This window comes from Triturus cristatus, chromosome 2_1 (genome assembly GCF_964204655.1).
Source record: "Triturus cristatus chromosome 2_1, aTriCri1.1, whole genome shotgun sequence".
Lineage (NCBI taxonomy): Eukaryota > Metazoa > Chordata > Amphibia > Caudata > Salamandridae > Triturus > Triturus cristatus.
Window position 1 is genome coordinate 830002417 of NC_140581.1, and position 13779 is coordinate 830016195.

The 13779-nt window shown below is 48.1% G+C and overlaps 1 protein-coding gene across 2 annotated transcripts in view; it reads left to right on the forward strand.

Moving 5' to 3' along the window:
- The window catches only part of PTCH1 (patched 1), an 88269-nt gene that overhangs the window by 12186 nt on the left and 62304 nt on the right, over positions 1-13779 (forward strand). The window contains exons 1-2 of one of the 2 annotated variants that reach the window (XM_085632900.1): positions 7741-8378; positions 9153-9345. In XM_085632900.1, coding sequence (XP_085489026.1) covers positions 8202-8378; positions 9153-9345 — 370 coding nt within the window. In that variant the 5' untranslated portion in view covers positions 7741-8201. Of the gene's footprint in view, positions 1-7740; positions 8379-9152; positions 9346-13779 lie in introns of those variants that run through there. The other variant, XM_085632901.1, reaches the window with a different exon arrangement.

Consider the following 13779-nt stretch of genomic DNA (forward strand, 5'->3'; position numbering starts at 1 on the left):
ACTGCCCTAGGGCACTATAGCCTCCCAGGACAACTGCCCCAACAACAGTGCACAACAATGACATGCTTCCTACTGCCTCACACCAGTCTGTTGCGTGCAGAGAAAAGCTCAAAACTGCATAAGAGCAGAGGGAGCCAGAAGCACCTATACCATTGCCACACCCTTCTCATGACGCAGTCTCCCTCTTCAGCCTAATGGTGCCACCCTTTGTTTTGGTCATGGGGGCAGTGTTACCATGCTTATTTCACTTATAACAAGGCAAGGGATTCAGTCACAGTGGGGAGTATGTGCTTGCTATGGAAGAGCCGTGTATAGTTCTGCCTTGAAGCATCTATGTAATATACCAACATTGGGTATTGCTGTGCGTTGTACTAGGTAGGATAATGGCAGGCACCAGATGTGCTAGAGGCCTACTGATCAATTTATAGATACAATGTATGCTTGTATGCTCAAGCATTGCCACATGCATGAAGTGGAACTGTGTGCTTGAGGTGGGCATTTCTTGCTTGGAATGACACTGCTTCATAATTGGGAGCCCTGCCCAGCTTGTGTAGAAACCCTGGGCCATTGTGTAACAAATAAAACAGTGATACAACATACCCCAAATGTGTAGGATCCTGGACTAATGATGCCACAGCTCACGCCTTGACTCGTATGTGCCCTACCATCCTATGTTGGAATTATGCTCTGTGTGCTTGTTTTTGAAGACGCATTCTGCCTGTCAAACATAGGGTCCTCTCGCTGAATTTAAAACTTGCAAACATTTCTGTTGAGCAGGATATAACGAAGCCTGCAGTCTATTGCTGTACATCCTGCGTCACAGGGCTCTACTCGGACTGAGACCTTTTTGTCGAAAATGTGCCCTTTTTGCAGGGTCATCCCGAATGTTTTGCAGAACCATATGCTTGCTGGCTATAGAACTTTGTGCACTTTACCCCTGCTAACCAATGGTAAAGTGCTTGGCCCTTCCTTTCTACATTGTAAAATCGGTATACACCTGATTATTTTATTTGCCTATAGGTCCCTAGTATGTTATCCAGTGTACCTGGGCTTGTCACTTTAATTCTACCAGTGGACTGCAGCACTCAAAGCGCCATCCACTGCAGTAGCACTGTAAAGCATGTCTCCAGGCCTATCATTGTAGTCTGACTGTGCAGTTCCACCTGTCAAAATAACCTGTTTTTGACAGGCCTAAACCTAACTTTTAAATATTTAATATGTCTCTGTTAAGTAGGCCCTATTGCAAAAAAAGGCAGGGTGCATTGTTTTTTAAATTAAGACCTGTAAAAGTGTAATGATCCACTTGTCCTTATAGTGAAACGGCTTAAAAGCTATTTACACTGTGGTAAAACTGACTGCTTTAATAGGCAAGTATTGAATTACATTACTACACTTTATAATTATGATTGCTGTTTGGTAGCGACTAGAAAATTGTCTTTTAACTATTTAAAGAAAAGGTACATTAGAAAAGTTTACATGTTTCCTGCCTAGAGCCTCTAGGCCTCTCTGACTTCCAACTGTCACCTGACTGCTGATGCCCCCCCCCCCCCCCCTTTGGGAGGTGGGAACTACTCCAAAAGTAGAGACAATAGACCTTGCATGTAGGATGGGGTTTTCCTCCCCCATGACAGGATGGCCTGGGGCTGTGCCCAGCCCCAGGGTGCACTTAAGATACCTCCCCTGTCACATGCAAGTGTTCACACCAAAGGCTTCATCCTTCTTTCAGCAGTCCCCCCCCCCCCCCCAAGCCAACAAGACCGGCCTAAATCACAGTGAATCTCCTGGTGATATCAGTGTCAGATTCTGCTGGAGTGTCAAGACCTGCTTGACAAGTCTGCTAGGGATTTGCATATCACATTTGGGGCGCCCCTCAAAGGAGCGAAATAGAATGTCAAAATACTTTGTTTATCCATTGTCTGGTCGGTGAAAACTCTGCTCTTGTTCTCCCAGAACTTTGTCGCAAGTTTGTTGGGAGTACAGGCACTGCCTAAAATGGATTTTAGTGTAAGATGGGGGGGACACTAGGATTAAAACTACGCTCGCCCTACATCAACAGCCCTCAGACCCCACGTTTAGTGTGGCCAGAGACTTATGGCATCTTGAAAATATCTAAAGTAGGTAGGTTTAGCCCCAGGAACCTTTACCCGATTGGTTGGGGTCATTCCCACCCACAAGCTTGTTGCAGGCACTAATGTGGCATCTCCAGGCACTGACTTCAGAATACTCCTGGCATTCTGGAATATCACAAGAGGCCTGAACCTGCTGTATGTGACCTGAGAAGAGCCCTTCAAAACAGGACCTGCTCTTCCTCTTGTAGCCAAGAGAAAGAAGTTGACTCCAGGAGACATAAGGCTCATCCCCTGTTAAAACAATAGGAACACAATGAGCTACAAAATGCCTTAACCAACAACTACCCAGTTGACTAGTGGCAATTGGACCTGAACTGGACATGCCTTTTGGCCTTTGCCTACCAGCTTGAGAGTCTCTAAGTTCCCCCCAAGGGTGTGTGGGGGAGGGGTGGAGTTGCTTGGAAGTTTAGTCCTGTAGGGAATTGGGACTTAAAGTAAGAAAGTCAGAAGGTAAAATCTTTGACCAGGACAAACCTGGTTAGGGTATCTGACTCTCGCTCCAATGCAGGCAGCGTCCGATTGTGCATAGATCCTGTTCTACTGCAACCATTGACTATCATTGGCAGTTTGTGCTTATTGACACCATTTCTACCTAAAAATTTTAAAATGTATAGTTAGGGTTCCCCTTAATGGATTTTTGACATTTTGGTTTAATTTTGTTTGCTACATTTTTCTAATTCATTTTGGAATGTTTATTTTGCATTTCCACTTTATTACTCTTGAGTACTGCAAAAATACTTTACGCATTGCCTCTTAAGTTAAACTTGTCTGCTTTGTGCCATAGCTACCAGGGGGTTGAACTCAGGTTTTAGTGGCTCACCATGACCAGAGTTATGATTACTTGAGTTGGGTACATCCCCCTCCCCCTAAACTAATAACCCAAATTTCTTATACATTGTATATCTAAAAGAGGCGCCAATTAAGTGATATGGTAGGGGGTCATTAAAGTTTGCACGGTTGGGGGGGGGGCATTGTTTCATGTTGTCACTGGACCACTAGTAATTGTGGTCTTCAAGCTAACATTAAACTAACTCCTGCTAGAATAGTCATGTTTGCTGGAATCCTGCTCCCTGCCTGTTGGTGTCTTTCTCCGTGAATGGTGGCTGGAACCTTGTCTGTCAACACTGCATTTTTTACGACAGGCCTGCCTTGTATATAATTGTGGTGGAATTAGGCAGTGATGCTCTGAGGAAGTGCATTGTAGAAAATGCATCATCCCTTAGAAGATGTGCCAAAGCCCTTCCCACTGGATATAATTAATCGCACTAAAAGGGTAAATGCCCTAGAGCCTCACCCCACATGTACCCCATGCTGCAGACACATTGATAAGACCTTGAGTTTCAAAACGCAGACTTAAGGAAAATGGTCACAAAATTGATGTGCATCGGCATTAACCTGCAAATCAATTCTGGGTGGCACACCTCATACTAGAAACCCAGAAAGGTGAGAATCCAGGGTTGCAGGCATCTTTGTCCACTGCTCTCCAATTATGACTGCTTTACTACTCGGCTGAGGTTATGGGAATCCCATTTCTCTGTGTGCCCATCTCCCCACCGCCCTGCCACTACTAGGATCTGCCAGCACTGTGGCTTTGCAGCCACTTGACCCTGCAATAAGCACGATACGCAGACATTAAAGTAATATCCCCACATTCTCATGCCAGATTTGAAAAAGGGGAGGGAAACGCCAACCATTTGCTCACATAAGATTATGCCTCCGTTTGGAGCAAAGTTATGTAAGAATACCAGGGGTTATTGAGGAAAACGACAACTGATTTAGTTTTCTTTGGGGTACTTGGCTGTGGAAAATAGTTCCCAAATAACTATTTGCTTTTGGGGGGGTGGGGTTCTGTTGCCTTGGTGACGTAAATGTGTGATCATTCCTAAGATGGGAAAATATCAGCAGAGTATGTGAATAACAAGAAACCTACGAGTTCATGAATAGTGTTGCCTTTTCCTTTATAGCAAACAGTCTAGAAAAATATTATACAAACATGAAGTACTGGTTTAATTGCCCTGAGAGTGGTATGCATGGCACATCTTAGTTTTCAAACTTATGCCAATAGACATCCCTCTGAAATCCGCACCAAATTAGTCAAAACAGATCGCATTATAACTTGGCTCACGAGTCAAAGCACCTGTTGCAAAGCTGTGCACCTCTAGGTTTATTGGATACGCTAGCACTGATGGTTTATACACTCTTTCTTTTTTTGGGGGGGGGGGGCTGTGTTCTGGGTTTTATTAGTCAAAAGGTTTAATCCTCCTAAGACTGTCATTGGGTCAGTGTTCCTGCTGCTCAGCATGGCATGTCGCATGCAAGTCAAAATTTCTCTATGGGTGTGGTAGAGCTACTAACGGGACCTGCAGGTTGCGTTAGTAGCTCTACAAGTTTAAATGGGAGCAAAACAGCTCACAGGTTGCACCCATGATCCACTGCGAATGCCAACATGTAATCTATATAGAATTAATTTGAATCTTTGTGGTTCTAACCCAATCTTTCATTCACTTGCTTTTGAATTGCATGATGTGTCAGTGGGTACTAGTAGAATTACACACAATATGACATTTGACCCCAAAAAATGCGAAGCACTCACCCAGAGTCTGTGTACCATTGCAATGTAAAACTCTTGGTTTCTTTTGGCAAAGTCGGTCATGTGAGTTTACAACTTGCTTCTGGCCAGAAGACACTTTGGGCAAAAAGAGAGAAATGTTAAAACTTGTAATTGCACGTGGAGCCAGATGTCCTTGAGGTGGGTGGGTGGGGTGGGGCGGCTAGGGAGAGGTCAGCCTGCAACCCCTAAGCCCCTCTTCTTCGTTCAGCACAGCACCTCAGCACAGACCGTGTCTGTGGGTGCTGCAGAGACATTCAACTATTAGTGCCCATTGCAACGAAATCTATCAGCAGTACATAGGGTGAACGATGGTAGTTGCCACTGAAGAGCTCTAGTGGGACAGGTGGTTTTATATTCTACACAAAGCAGCAGTGACATCCTAAGACCTGGGTTCTGGCATGTTTTAGTAATACTAACCAGTACAACTCAAACATTGCACTTTTTTGATAAGCAGCACTCCAGCGCACACCATGCAGACTCGAGAGACCGGATTGTAGTAAACCATACAATAGAAATACTCTGTGTTTGAGATTAAGCGGGGGGGGGGAGGGGGTTAGAGTTATGATTCCAGGAGGGCAGTGTTACGCGCACTTACTGTGTCATACTAACATTATTACCTCTTAATGTGTTTGAATAAACCTAGATGTACGGCAGTCAGAAAGCCTCAGTCAGTCATCCCTAGCTTTTGTATTATCAAAGAGGGATGATGGGGTAATGTCCAGACTACCTGCAAGCAATCTTCATTACAAAGATACGTTATCCTCAACCCAAGCCTTCTAACCGACCCCCCCCCCCCCCCTCCCCCACGCAACAATCAACTCCCGCACGTTTCACTGGGTGGTATTTAGTGCTTTTGTGGAGGTATAATGATATGAGAACGGTCGGCGGAGCTTATACCACCTCCCCAAGAGAACATAATTTGCCGGTAAGGATTGCCTATCCCCTCAGAACATCTTGAGAATGCACACACATGCTAGAATACGTTGGCCGTGTTGCTTCCTCTGTTAATGTTCAGAACCACCACTGGTATGACTGCGTGTGACGTGCTACACACATGCGTCACGAAGTTGGACCCTGGGTCTGCAGTCTGTTCCATATTTACGCTGCATCTGCCTGTTGGTACTCTGGTCCTTGTGTGCTTGTATCCTGCCTCTGCCTGTTCCAGCTGCGCTATGTTTTTGCTAGGACCCCGCCCCGTCTGTAGGGTCTGCTCTGTGTGTGCTGGAGTACCGCCCCCAGTGCGTCATGCCCTTCTGTATCTGGCGCCCCTTCCCTCCGTCAGCGCTCGCGCTGTGTGCGGCTGCCCTCTGCGGTCAGCGGATTGGCCGGCTCTACCTTCACCCCCCGGGCTGCGGCGCGGGATGAATGGAGGTGCCTCTTGCCTCCTCTCTATTGGCTTGCAGGGAACAGCGCTGAATATCATTGGCTGGGCTGAAGGGGGCGAGCCCCGGCCTCAGGAATGTACTACGGCTCGCCCGGCATGTCCTCGTGCCTCAGCGGCCGCACACAGACAAGGCCGCTCAACCTCGCGAGCCACGATAGTACCTTGTGAGCGGCCCTGTCAGTGTGCGGGACAGGACGGCAGTGCCTCCCCGCTGCAATTCGGCTCCTCGGGTGGGGTTCTGTTAACAATGTAAATACACACGGATGCCTGGTCTGTAATCTCAATACCGTGCTGTTTCATGCGTATTTTATGGCATCGCATCTGTCACATTCTGCAGGAATTGTTCTCAAAACAGACGTCTGTGCTGAATATTTTTGCAACTTTTATTGTAATGTATAAGTATAACTCCTGTGGTATGGTGCTTGGATTGTAAAAACTTAAACTGTCATCTTCTCCGTTTAAAAAGGTTGCGGGGATATGTATAATAATGTGTCATGTAAGGTTATGCACAGTAGGGTGCATTCGGCTGGCAAAGTGTGCGTACTGAAAGTACCCGAGCCATGGGACTCTGGTATTTAGTTAGCTGCACAAGAGCACAAAACTTGGATCAGCGTAGAACTTCGCTAGGTGGGTGATAGGCCACCTTCCTTCAAGAAGACCTTTCGGGTCACACAGTTTTCCAGTGCGAGGAGCAAGAGGCAAAGAGCTATGTTGCCACTGTTATCTGCACTTTTAATAGTGCGATTTCCTTAAAAAAAAAGTTTGACAGTATCTAGTAGTGTGTTTAGAAATGTAGCCACTCAAAAACACGCCAGGGTAAATTCCTTTCACTGTGGGTCAGCTAATTGTGTTGTTGGAAACACTTGCTGCTTCCTACTTTAGCGACTTAAAGCACCCTAAAGCAGAATCAACATTTTATCAATGTCCCGTGTAGCGTTCATTGCAAATCGTGTTAGAGGTGCTAAACCTTCTAACCAGAGTGAAGGACAAGAGTAAATCTGATGTGATTGGAAACGTATCGAGAAAGTAGCATGGCCACCACACACCTCTCCAGAAAAGAATCTCATAAATATGGTTCTTAGTGAAGTAACTTTCTGCTTAGATTTGCAATGCTTTATTTTCGTCGACATGTGCTTTTCCTTCCATGCTGTGGGACTGAAAGAAAAACAGAGCAGCGGGCTGCGCGCCCCCTCTGCCTGCCCCCGCACCCTGTCATTATGCGAGCCTGGGAATGGGAGCTGGACCTCCCAGCCTCTGCCGTCGCCTGGGGCCAGGGTGCCTCCCGCGACCGGGGGAGGAAGAGGGAGGCCACTTCTCTCTGCAGCTCTCAGCACAGGCCCGCGCCCCCTCCGCCTCCCTGCGGGCGGGTGTGGGTTTAAAGGGCTGGAGGCCGGGGAGGGGGCTCCCCCGCAGCCGCAGAGGCTCGCACAGCGCGGACGGCCTGGGTGGTCCTGCGCTCCGCCGAGCTGTTGCTAAGCAGCTAATAATAGTCGTGTTTGCAGAGTAATTTCGGTCCCGACCAATGGCTGAGGCGGAGCAGGGGCATCTGACAGGCCTGGGGCGGGTCCTGGCCCGAGCCCGCCTTCCGCCGGCTCCTCCTCCCTTCCACGGCCGAGACAGAGAAGGCTTTCCCCGCTGCCCTCGGTTGCATCCCCTGCTCCTTGCACCGCGCGGAGGCTGCGGCAGGCAGACTGCTCCCGGAGCCCCACACTCGGGCCATGCACCCCGGTCCTCGAAGCAAGCAACCGGCCTCCACCAGCAGCAGCCCGCCGAAGACGCGCCGCTGAGATCCCCGGATCACCGTCCTTTGTGCTCCCGCCCCGGCGCCCACTTTGAGCCGAACTCCCCAGCTGGACGCGCCCCGGGGGCAGGAGAGGCTGGAGCGGCCCCCGCGCCCCCTCCCAGCCGCCGCCTCTGGATGTGGGACGCGGCGGAGCCCCCCGGAGCCTCGCGAAATGTGGCAATGGGAGGCGCGCAGCCCGCCCCGCCGGCAGCAGCATGAGGACCAGCAGCGCCAGCCCAGACCGAGCCGCCTGCCCGCCGCCCAGGCTCTGAAGCGCAGTCCCGCGCTCCCAGTATGGTTCTTCCCGAGCGGGAGAGCAGTGGGGCCGCCGCGCCTCCTGGGCTGAGCAGCCGCCGGAGGAACCGGGGCGGCCGCCGAAGAGCCGCCGCCGTCCGGCCGCCCCTGGACCCGGAGTACCTGCAGCGGCCGAGCTACTGCGACGCGGCGTTCGCCCTGGAGCAGATCTCCAAGGTGCGTTCTTGGTGCCCCGGAGGGGTGGTGTCCTCGAATCCTCCTGCGCCCATGGGTACTCGCCGCTGGTGGTCCACCGAGCCCCTCCTCCCCTGCCTCCCAGGTGGTCCGTGGCTTGCGGTCAGGATGTGGTGTGAGCCTTCAGGCTATGCGCAATCTGTGTTTTGACGCGGGGAGCAGCCGCCGGACTCCAGCCTGGAGGTTATCCAGACCCCTGCAGGCACTGGTGGCCGCCGGCACTGCTCCTTAAAGCACGACTAGCCAGACACCCTGCCACTGCCTCTTGGCTGGCTTTACTCCACCCCCACCACGTGGACCTGCCTATTTACTACAGAGTTCCGCGGGGTAGGCCGACCTGATCTCACACACACAACCTGGCCGTTTAGTGGTAAAAGCAGCGTGCCTCTGTTGTGGCATTTGCCGACCCCCGTTGTGGAGAGCGGTGGGGAAGTGTATGAATATATTACGTACGCAGTCTTATTTTGGGTGGAAAAGTAACCCCCACTTTTTTTTCCATGTGTTTATTCACTCTGTCATGACAGCGGGCTTCACCAGATGCCGCGTGTTTTTGTTATCCGTGTCTGCCCCCCTAGCCTCGTGTACGTCTCATTGCACCAGCCCCGTTGGCCATCTTCTGCACTCTCAATGTTATCCTGATTGTTTTCACATGCCCCCTCTCCATTCTGTCTCCCCCCCCCCCCCCCCCCTCCCCCTCCCTTTTTTGCGAGGCAGCCCTTCTCGACCTCACCAGCCCTGTCTGTCTCCCCTCTCCAGGGCAAAGCTTCGGGCCGGAAAGCGCCCCTCTGGCTGCGAGCAAAGTTCCAGGGACTGCTCTTCCGACTGGGCTGCTATATTCAGAGGAACTGCGGCAAATTCCTGGCGGTGGGTCTGCTCATCTTTGGCGCTTTCGCCGTTGGATTACGGGCCGCCAACCTGGAGACCAACGTGGAGGAGCTCTGGGTGGAAGGTAAGATGTGACCCGTGCTTTCCCCTTACACTCAGCAGGCAGCTGCAGTGGTCTATGGGCCTACAAAGGACCTCCACGCGCTCGGAGGGGGTTGATTGGCAGCTGAGGTTTGGGGTGCTCGGGGCTCCCTTTTTATGCTTGTTTTGCTCTGGGACGCCATCTTGTCAGAGCCTGCACTGCCCCCAGCAGCCAGAACCGCTCTCTGCAGCCAGCCCTCCTGCCTGTGTGTGGTCCTTTTTTTTTGGACGGCTTTCAACTTTCAGAGCGAAGGGAAAAACATTTGTCTCAAGGTAAAAAAAAAAAAAAAAGAAAGCGAAGCAGTCAGGCGCATGTTTTCTAAGTAGATTAATGTTTAATTTTCAAGCGAGGTAGATTTACTGGGACATGCCCTTTTGTAAGTGTATATTTGCCATCCGTGAGTAATGTGTTTCAATAAACTTGTATCTTTCTCTTCTTTGATTTCTTACCTCTCGCGCATGGTAATTCCCGATTTGATAACCATGTAGTTGTGCACTCGATTTGCGATAGCTTGGTAGTTGTCACTACTGTTTAAATTTTTTTTATATATATATATATATACCGTGTGTAGTTGGTGTATTTTTTTGTTTACATGTAAGTCTCTGTTGGTGTTGTGGGGGAACAGGCTTTAAATATTGTTTTATACTTGTGAGCAGTATAAGCCTAACGTTGCCCGCTCTTCTGGAACCGTGTGGTAATGTATCTACGTTTGTTTGTGGTGCGTTGATACCGCATTATAACATAGACGCTCTGTAACCATTTACCATCATTTTTGTTTACTGATGAGAATATGTGCAAAACTTACAATGACGTTGCCTAAAGTCAGTCCTCCTTGCACACTAAATCTAGGGGTGGCCAGCATACGGAAACGTTATATAATTGATTTGGGATGCGTTTTTTCCCCCTGTGTAACTGAACTCTGTTTGCTATTGAAAGAAGGACATTCTGTTGGTCAGGTGACTGTTTAACTTTATTTGTGGCTTTCAGGTAACAAGAACGTCAATTTACTGTTTAACATGCGATGCTTGATTATCTGGACTGCATGCAATGTGTTGTGATTTTTCGCCAGCCAAGTCTCTTGACATGTAGCTGGTCAAGGCTGTCTCGTGTTTTTAACTGTCCGACTTGTAACAAAACCTCATGGGGAACTTGGGCACCCCATCTGACAGGTGGTAACTATCTCCAGCATTGGTGCCCATTTTCCTCCGGTATTTGTGCCACACGAGAGTAGCTCAAAATGCGCCTTTTCTGTTTATGCCAATGGTTATTTGATGACGAAAGAGCAGTCTGTGATTGATAGACTCCATCTTGGGGTTGTTTTTACAGGTAGCTCACATTAATACAATGGATGGGCTGTCAGTAAAGTTGTTGATTCAGTTGAATGAGTCACTTCTGTGCAAGTACTTCAAGGACGCCTGGGCTCTCTGTAGCCATAGATGCATCGCATCGTGCGTGGCTGCAGAGGTCTATAATGGGGGTGGCTTGTCCACAGGGGAAACTGTTGGAAGGGGTATCCGCTTGCTACAGCGTAATATGTGCTCATTAGCCTGGCATATTTCCTTGTGACCCGAGCTGGGTTGCTGCAGGTTGGAGTCTGCATTTTTCCCTAAATAGTTCCCATATGTACAATTAATAAGGCTGAGTGTTTTAATTGCTTCATTCCTGTTACAGCAGTCTCTTCATGTTTGGTGGATTCTCTGTGGAGGCTGCATTTTTATGTACGTTCTTCTGGTATGGACTGCACACTTATACACGCATGAACGTGAAGCCGCAAGTGTGACTTCACTCACTGTAGGCATGACTGTAGCCAATAATCTTTCAGTGCCATAAAAGGGTCACTGCACCCCCCCCCCCCCCTCCATTTACATCCCTGTAAATGTAAATTTGTATTAGCACGTTGGAATGCTGGGAGCTTCTTTGTAGACCTTGGTTTGTGGGCGGGTGACTGGCTGTAGGCAGAAGCCATGGGCTGTAGTATTCCTGCTCTATTCAATTTAAAACCCTGTGCTCACAGTGGGTGGCGTTTTCTTGTGACCTTGCTGACCCTGTCTTGCTGCCTTTTTAAGCCTTCTCACTCCTTAAATACCTTGGCCTGTGGCTTGAGCCTATAACTCGGGCAGAATACATTTAGCACCGGTTTAGTTGACTGTGAGCTACGCTAGTTACATATTAAACGTGTAATTTTGTGGGCCTTTAGTCCACTGGGATGGCCAATGGGGACTGTGCACCCTTACCACTAACCTGCTTTTTGGTGTCTGAAGTGACACGGGATTATCTGTGTCGAAAGTCTCGTATGCACTTACCATACATGCACTTCAAAATGGCGGAGAGGGTGTAAAGGAGAAGCTTGCAGTGCAGGCCTAAGTGAAAGGCTTCGGTTTATAAGAGTAGTTTGTCTGAAGCCCAGCACATCACGAATTCAGATGGGCCCCTCCTTACATAGAGAGAAACTTATGCTTGGCTTGTGTGTTTTTTCAGTTGGGTTTATATGATCTGGCCACGTACATAGGCCGCAGACAAATAAACCAGGGAGTTAGCAGCCCCTGCATATTTCTGACTTTGTATAAACAGAAGGGAGTACAGGGCGAGAAGCTGAATGAGAGTGGAAATTAGGGGCCTGTGAGGGGGAAACAATGTTACTTTTGTGCAGGCATAGACGAAGACACATGCCTGAGCGCAGAATGTGGCCTATTTTTGTTGCTAAATATGCTACATTTGGTTTTTTTTCCAATGAAGTTTAACCTTTAAAGCTAAAGTCTGCCTGAAGGGGTGTAAAAGTAAGATGGTGGTGTCTTATTGTGCCCACGTTGGTTTTAGTCCTTTATGCCTTTAGAGCTTTGCAAATTTGTCAAATTGTATTTGTTTGCTTTAGACCGGTTTTAGGTGTTTATAGCTAACACCGTTGTCACTATCGACCTCGTATTCCTAATTCATAGACCAATGTTTTGTCAGCCCCGCGGTCTTCCTATTGTTAGTGTTTTTTATGCTATCGTCCCATGGTGCTTTTTTTTTTGTGACTTGCAGCAAGTATCAGCCACGTTCGCCTGTATCAAGCCCGGTATTACGATAGACAGTTATTATTTTTTAATAACACAGATGCAATTGTTTTACCAAGAAAGACGTTTTACTGGCAAACCATGAATGATCCGAGGTTGAAGGGAAGTTACTAAGTGGCATGCCACCTCCCGTAATAAAAAAAAAAATGTTAATACTGTACATGTTGGATCACAGCGTTTTAATTCTGTTAATTTCTTTTTCTCACAAAGAAAAGTAGTGGCAAACAACCATTTTGAAAAGATTATTCATTTATTGTGCTTTTGTGTTTGGTCTGGAGCGATCATGGTGGGTTTTTTTTTTGGGGGGGGGCGTTGTTGAGGAAATTATTGTCTCCCAAAATGATCTCCATTCACTTGGGATAGCTAGAACAGGATTGAAAGCGAGAACCGTGGCCCACTTTAGCCAGCTTTTCTCTGGATGTGGCCGACCACCCAAGCCTTCACAGCTCTAAAAGGAAGGGCAGCATCAGTGTCACAAGTTTAAGAAACCAAGGAGAACACACACCGCCAGAAGCCTTATCTAGTCAGTTTGTTTAATTCTGGTCCTCTGGTGAGGTCTAGATTAATGTTGTTGCCGTGGTCTGGCTCTTTGGTTCCCACAATGACGTTTATGTTTAGAAGTCTGTGTGTGTTTTTATTTTTTTGTACTTTCTGTGGCCTGTTGGGCTGGTGTCCAGTAGACGGCTAGTGTTTACTGTCCAAGTCAGTGCATTTACATGCTACTGTCTATGGTGGGCTCTTGGGCTGTTTCGTGTATGTTGTGCTGGGTGAAAGTAGGTTTTCAGCAAGTCCTTATAACTCATTATTAAAACTCACTTGCACATTCAGTTTCTCCTTTTACTGTTGAATGTTGTCTATGGGTCCGCAGACAAGGTCACACTCTTGCCTAGAAGAAAAGACTATATGGAATTCTTGGCTTGGTTTGATTCCAGCGGCCTGTTTCTTGATTAAATAGAAGAACCAACTTGTATAAACAGGTGACTATAATCAGATGGACTTTTGTCCCTTGCTGCAAAACATGTATGCCAGCAGTGGGATCCAATACAGACCACTTGTAATGGTCCAAGTTGACACTGGACACGTCTGGTCGAGTTTCCACCATGTGAGGTTTTCTGTGTTCTTCATTTGATGGGCATGGAGTGAGCATAGTAAGCCTTTGACCAGTGGACAAGGACCTTGACCACCTCCAACATGTCAGTTCAGTACTCTTTATCTGGGTCCCCTGTACAGAAGAACCCTTAATATAAATTACAATGGTTAACCCAGTTTTGGGCTATTGGTGTATATTTGATCTTATTTATTTATCTCACTTGTAAAGCGCGCCATCACCTAGCAGGCATCCTGGCGCTGACAAACACGA